Below are 7,078 nucleotides of genomic sequence, written 5' to 3' on the forward strand. Positions count from 1 at the left end.
ATGGACAAAGGTCTCCCAGGACATGATCACTAAATCCTGCACATGCCCTGTGAAGCCATCCTTCTACACCGAGTCATGCAAACATTTATTTCATTGTACTCTGACTTCACCATCACAGTGCCAGATCCAAACAAGCCGGGCTTCACCTGTTTTTTTTTTCCCCCCACATTTGTATTTTCACAAATTTGTGTGAATATATGTACACTTATATAGGAAATAAAAGGAATATATCTCACGAACTACTGTTGAAAGGTAATATTTGAAAGAAATATACTGGATAAAGATCTTTCTCATCAATATGAACATGTAGTAGAATAAGTAGATAAAAATAAAGAACTACCCTCATTTTACTGGACATCCCTCTATACCTATCACTTTATTTTTCTACTTCCTTTTAATTGTAAAACTCATTGTATACGTTCTACTTTTACTTGAAATACCTTATGCCTCCCATTGCACCTGTAATTGGGCTTCCATCAGTTAACAGTCAACAATTATGCATGTGTTACTGAGTTCCAGGTTCACTTCTTTTTAGCACAATTAATTAATCATTAATTAGTTGAACAGGCAAACAAATAGCCATAGGCTGATGCCTGTTAAGAGACCTCAGGTACATGTGCTTGGCTTTGACCCTCTCTGACCCTTTCCTGTAGTACCTACTGGACTTCTGGACTCACCGGATTGGGAACTCTGAGGAGAAGGTCTTCAAGGAAAAGTCCAACCTCTTGAATGGCTGATGATGGAGACTGAAGCTCTCTGCCTAAACAGGTCAGCAGGAAGGAGGCAAGCACATGTCTCTTACACAATCTTAGGATTCCAAAAGCAGCAACAGGTCCCATCCAGCCCAAGGTCACACATGCTGAGAGACTGGAGATGAGGAGATATTTGCAGCTTCCTATGTCTGCTCATTAGGTGGATTTCTGTCTTGTTACTCCAACTCCTAATCACCTGATTTCCCTGTGGGTCTGGACAAAAGGGAATGTTTTCCTGTAGATTCTGTCTTCTCAAATGACCATCTTAGAAGTCAAGTTAATCCACTGTCTACTGGTTCTTCCTCATAAAACCTGTTGGCTTCCAGAGGACTATCCTCCCAGCACCTTATCCAATCTTTGATTCAACATATTTCTAGTCTGGATTAGAAAACTCTAATCTCCACATACTGGCTTTATGGCAAGGACACAGGCCCTGATATTTACATAAAATTCTATTTTTCTTTTTAACAAGGGGAAGAACCAACTTTCTTTGCTATAAACTTTGGGTGTTACACAAGGGACTTCATGACACATTAGCCAAAACACCTCAGGTAAATGCACTTACATTTAAATCTTCTATCACAAGTTGAGAGCTGTCATTTAGTTCCTCATGATTAAATATTTGTTAATTATAAAAAATACCAGAGGCCCAGTGCACAAATTTGTGCACCAGTGGGGTCCCTTGGGCTGGCCTGTGGGATCAGGCTGAAACCGACTTTCCGACATCCCCTGAGGGGTCCTGGATTGCAAGAGAAATGCGGGCCAGGCTAAGGAACCCCACAGGTGCATGATCAGGGCCAGGGAGGGACTATGGGAGGGCTCTAGGAAGTGTCCAGCCCATCTTGTTCAGTCCCAATCAGCCAGACTCCAGCAGCAAGCTTACCTAATGGTCAGAAAGTCTGTCCCCTGGTGGTCAGTGCATGTCATAGTGAACTGTTGAGCAGCCTTAGCATATCATTAGCATATTACAGTTTGATTGGTTGAATAGACAACAGGACGGCTGGACACTTAGCCTATTAGGCTTTTATTTTATAGGATACTTAGAATTTTTGCACCATAATCTAAGCTTGGAGTAGAAAGGTAAATTGGTTCTTCCCTGTAGCTTCCAGAAGAAACCTGACCCTGCAAACATCTTGATTTTAGCCCACTGTGTCCCATTTCCTATTTCTGACATCAGGAATTGTAAGAACATGAACAAGTTTGTTTTAAACCACTCAGGTGGTAACTTTACATTAGCATTGAACATAGATAAAATTTTGTTCAGGACTGAGATTAAGTGTCTCAATTCATTCATTTAGCCTCCTCTGGGTAAAAGCATTGTGTGTCTTAACCCCCCCTTAAGTAGAAGAAATTTGTCATCATTTTGGAGATATTCATCCTCTTTAGCTGGTAGAGAATTTCTTATTGCATGAATGTAAATGTGCTTCAGATTTGATGCATTTGAAGTATTAACAAAGGAAAAGTAATTCATCATTTAATTTCATGTCTACCATTTATTTGAAATCTCCATGTCTAATTAAAAAAAAAACCAATTGGAAATTGGGGCCTGGTGGAAGCCCAAGGAAGGACTCTGCTTTGCTCCGGCCTTGCCATTCCTTTTATTCAGGTTTGGGACACACTCATAGCCCTTAGGCAGGCAATTCCAGTAATAGCTCTGTGATAGTCCTTAGGCAGGCAATTCCAGTAATAGGTCTGTGATCAGCAAGGATTTACAGAAGACTAAAAGGTGGACATTGCTACAGCTACCTTTGACTCAACTAGACAGTGGGTGTATGGCTCTGACCATCTATACAATGGAATACAAAGCTGCTATAAGAAAGAAATAACTCTTACCATTCACAACAGCATGGTTAGACAAGGAGAGCATTATGCTAAGTGAAATAAGCAAGTCAGAGGAAGATAAATATCACATGAACTCACTCATTTGTGGAATATAATGAGCAATATAAACTGATGAACAAAAATACATCCAGAGAGAGAGAGAAGCATCGAACAGACCATGAAACCTCAGAGGTCAGGCAGGGGAGGGTGGGAAGCAGGGAAGGGTAAGAGATCAACCAAAGGACTTATATGCATGCAAAACCAATGAACACAGACACTAGGGGGTGAGGGAGTGTTCTGGGTGGAGGGAGGGAGTGGCTGGGGAGAGGTCAATGGAGGAAAAAAGGAGACACATATAATACTTTGAACAATAAAGAATTAAAAAAAGAGAAATTCATCCCTGACTGGTTTGGCTCAGTGGATAAAGCGTTGGCCTGAGGACTGAAGGGTTCCAGGTTTGCTTCTGATCAAGGGCATGTACCTTGATTGTGGGCACATGCCTAGTAGGGGGTGTGCAGGAGGCAGGTGATCAATGTTTCTCTCTCATTGATGTTTCTGACTTTCTATTGAGTTCATTGCCTTTGCCTTCATTGCCCAGAACTACAATGTCTATCCCTCTCCCTTCTTCTCTAAATAAAGAAGAAAAAAGAAAAAAGAAAAAGAAATTCAGTTTACAAATTAAGTCAGAAGAGTAAGGAGATTAATAACATATATTAGATATCTTCAAATATTGTTGATGCCCAACAAGCAGCAAAGATATTATCCTTTTAAATATTCATAAACGTATTTATAAATGATGGCTCAGTCATATGGTAATTTTCAAATAATTTTTAAAAAGAATACTAGGACCCAATTCTCTGAAAACAGTGGAAAGATAAAAAATTTTATTCTTAAAAATTAAAAAAATTCTTCTATACATTCCAGCATATATATATATATGCTCTATAACAACAAAAAAGTCCATTTTACTGTATGCTATTTTACTACAGTTAAATTTAAAAAATATTTTGCTTGTCTGGTTGGAATGTCTCAGTGGTTGAGCATTGACTGATAAACTAGAAGGTTACTGGTTCAATTTTCAGTCAAGGCACATGCCTACATTACAGGCTTGATCCCCAGTATGGAGCATGGAGGAGGCAGCGAATCAATGATTATCTCTCATTATTGGTGTTTCTATCTCTCTCCCTCTCCCTTCTCTGAAATCAATAAGAATATATTTTAAAAATAAAATAAATAAAAACTGTCATTGAGAGTTCATTTCTCTATAGCCATGAAAGGTGGAAAGAACATGTATGTTTGTGTAGGAAAACCAGTGACCTTGATTTACATGACTAAACAAGAATGCAAGCTCTCTCTTGAGTTATTCTTTGATCATTAAAGATGAGTAGAATCATGAACATAATAGAGATACATAACCAATGAAACTGATACTGATCATTCACCATCCCTTCCACGCTTATGGAAAATTCAGAATGGTGGTTTTATATTATTTATGGTAATAAAAAGATCTATATTATAGGCAGCACTGAAAGTTTTCAAGAGAAACATAAAACTAATCCAATAAAACATAGAAAAATACCAACCAATCTTGAATTATATATATATTCTCTTACAAAAGGGCATAATTCCTCCATATTCCAATGAATAGATGTATAGCATGAAGAATAAATATTTACATAGTAATAAAATATGTGATTAAAATTTGCTTTATTATCTTGAAATAAATCTGTAATTTTAGGGTGGTATTAGGTCAAACTATTTATTAACATTTATCTTTCAATGAAGAGTCCTCTTGGAGACATGGATTTGATAATCATATTGCAAGTGGCTCGGCTAGTGATTGTAAACACTGGGATGAAAAAGAACAGGATTCTAATGAGGAGAATTAAACGTGGTGAGCAGCTATTAAACACAAGTATGTCAGAGTCTACGTTATCAGGAAGAGCAGTTAAGACAGTGATATACAAAAGTATGACAGTATAAAAGTGAAAAACCCATCTCAGATTTTCCTCTCTTTTACAATTGTATGAATTGCCTTGTTCATTAAGTGTGGTTTTTAAAAATATTTTTTTTATTGTGTTCAGAGAGGAAGGGAGATGGAGAGAGAGAGAAACATCAATGATGAAACAGAATCATTGATCTGTTGCCTACTGCATTTCTCCTACTGGGGATGTGCCCTGACCAGGAATCCAACCATGACCTCTAAGTTCATGGGTTGAGGCTCAACCACTGAGCAACACCAGTGGGTTCATTAATTGTAGTATTTTCCCCATAGGAATACCATTCAGGATGATTCTTTTAATACAAAAATTATTTGATGTGATAAATGTCATTTGAGAAAAAGTATTCTTTTTTAAAAAATATATATATTATTGATTTTATACAGAGAGGAAGGGAGAGAGAGAGCTAGAAATGTCGATGAGAGAGAAACATCGACCAGCTGCCTCTTGCACACACCCTATGGCGATGAGCCTGCTACCAACGTACATGCCCTTGACCAGAATTGAACCTGGGACCTTTCAGTCCGCAGACGAACGCTCTACCACTGAGCCAAACCGGTTTCGGTGAGAAAAAGTATTCTTAAAAAACCATGTTGCCCATTAGACAAATGAGATTGTCCAAATATGGTCTATGTGGAAATAAATTTGGGAAAGTAGGAAAACAGCAAAGAGATAAGCTATTGGATATCTGAGAGAGCGGAAAGATTAATTGACTTACATAAATTGAATATAGAAAATAAGGTCAGAAAAATAGAAATTCCAGGAAATCAATGGAAAAAGGTTCTACTTCCATAGTAGGAAAATAATCACAGTATCAGACTCTGAGCCTTAGACCTCTGCCATCATGGGCATATCTTCAGTCTTAGTGTAGGAATCTCTTTCATGACCCTTGTGGAAAGAGTTCCAATTCAGGGTTTGGGTTCTGGAGAAGGGCCGCACACAAATGAAAAGACTTGAGACTTGAAGAAATTCAATCTGGCGATATGGGAGGCCAGGCGGTAGTCCAACTGTAGTGGGAGAACTAGCCTGCTCTGGCCCTGCCATCCCCTTTTATTAAGGCTTTGGGGAAAACATCTTAGGCAACATAAACAGAAATTTACATGTAGCCCTTAGGCAGAAAATAACAGAAACCTACATGGGACAAACAAGGTGGAGGCTGCTTCAGCTAACAATGTCTCAACTAAAGGATGAGTGGTTACAGCAATTAAGGTTGTGGACCATCCTTCCTGGCTTCCTGTCAACATCTCTTTTTAGTGAAATTGATTTGTTTTCCAGCACTTAAGACAACTGAACTGTTTGTAGTTTCCTTTGCAAGAATGCTTTCAGAGCCTGTTTAATGTCCTTGTTCCTGAGACTGTAGATGAAGGGGTTCAGCATGGGTGTGACCACAGAATATATCACTGAGGCTGTTGCATTTGAATGTGCATTGTGGATAGCAGCAGAGCTGAGGTACACTCCTAGGCTTGTACAATAAAATAAGAAGACAATCGAGAGGTGAGATGCACAGGTAGAAAATGCTTTATACTTCCCTTGAGCTGATGACATTTCACGTATGCAGGATGCTATTTTAGAGTATGAGTAAAGAATCCCAGCGAAAGGACCGCCGCCAAGCAGAAGAGCTGAAAAATAAGTTACCATGTTATTTAAAATTGTGTCAGAACAGGCAAGTTTGATCATCTGATAAAGTTCACAGAAAAAGTGAGGGATTTCCATGTCCATGCAGAAGGACAGTCGTAACGTCATTAAGCACTGTAGCAAGGAATGTAGGACAGTCATGATCCAGCATATCAGCACCAGCAGTCCACAGAGCCGAGGGTTCATGATGACAGTGTAGTGCAGGGGGTGGCAGATGGCCACAAATCGGTCATAGGCCATCACGGTCAAGAGGAAAATATCCAACCCAGCAAAATGTATATAAAAATACATCTGGGTGATGCATCCTGCATAGGTGATGACTTTGCTCTGTGTCTGGATGTTCACCAGCATCTTTGGGATGGTGGTGGAGGTGAAACAGATGTCTACCAAGGACAGGTTGCAGAGGAAGAAGTACATGGGTGTGTGGAGGTGGGAGTCTGAGCTGACGGACAGGATGATGAGCAGGTTTCCCAACACAGTGACCAGGTACATGGAGAGGAAAAGCCCAAATATGAGGGGCTGCAGTTCTGGTTTCTCTGAAAATCCCAGAAGAACAAACTCTGAAATTTGTGTAAGATTCACAGGTTCCATGAGGTGGAATTGACTATTAAAAAAGATAAAAGTAACATGACTAATTTTCACTAAAATGTGACAGTTTATATTTTGCAGGCTAGACATTACTTTTAATATTTTATGTATGTTATGGTCCCCTTTAGGGGGTATCCAGTGCCATCCTTAATATGGAATATTTGTCCCAATCACCTATGTATCTGAGGGGTTGATGTATTCTAAAGTTTTAATGAGAATTTCTTCATGTTTCTCAGGAATATAAATTGAGTTGTGACCATGTTTTAGGCACTGTCCAGGTTG

General features: G+C 39.0%; 1 protein-coding gene across 1 annotated transcript; it reads right to left on the reverse strand.

Moving 5' to 3' along the window:
* Positions 1-5,851: 5,851 nt before the first annotated feature.
* Positions 5,852-6,802, reverse strand: LOC311623375 (olfactory receptor 7A17-like; the record flags this gene model as incomplete). The annotated part of the gene is made up of 1 exon (XM_084885370.1): positions 5,852-6,802. The coding sequence occupies exon 1, from the start codon at positions 6,797-6,799 to the stop codon at positions 5,852-5,854; it is 948 nt and encodes a 315-aa protein (XP_084741496.1). The 5' UTR covers positions 6,800-6,802.
* Between the last annotated feature and the right edge of the window lie 276 nt (positions 6,803-7,078).

Source organism: Pipistrellus hanaki (genome assembly GCF_964339955.1).
Source record: "Pipistrellus hanaki genome assembly, chromosome: 5".
NCBI classification, from domain to species: domain Eukaryota; kingdom Metazoa; phylum Chordata; class Mammalia; order Chiroptera; family Vespertilionidae; genus Pipistrellus; species Pipistrellus hanaki.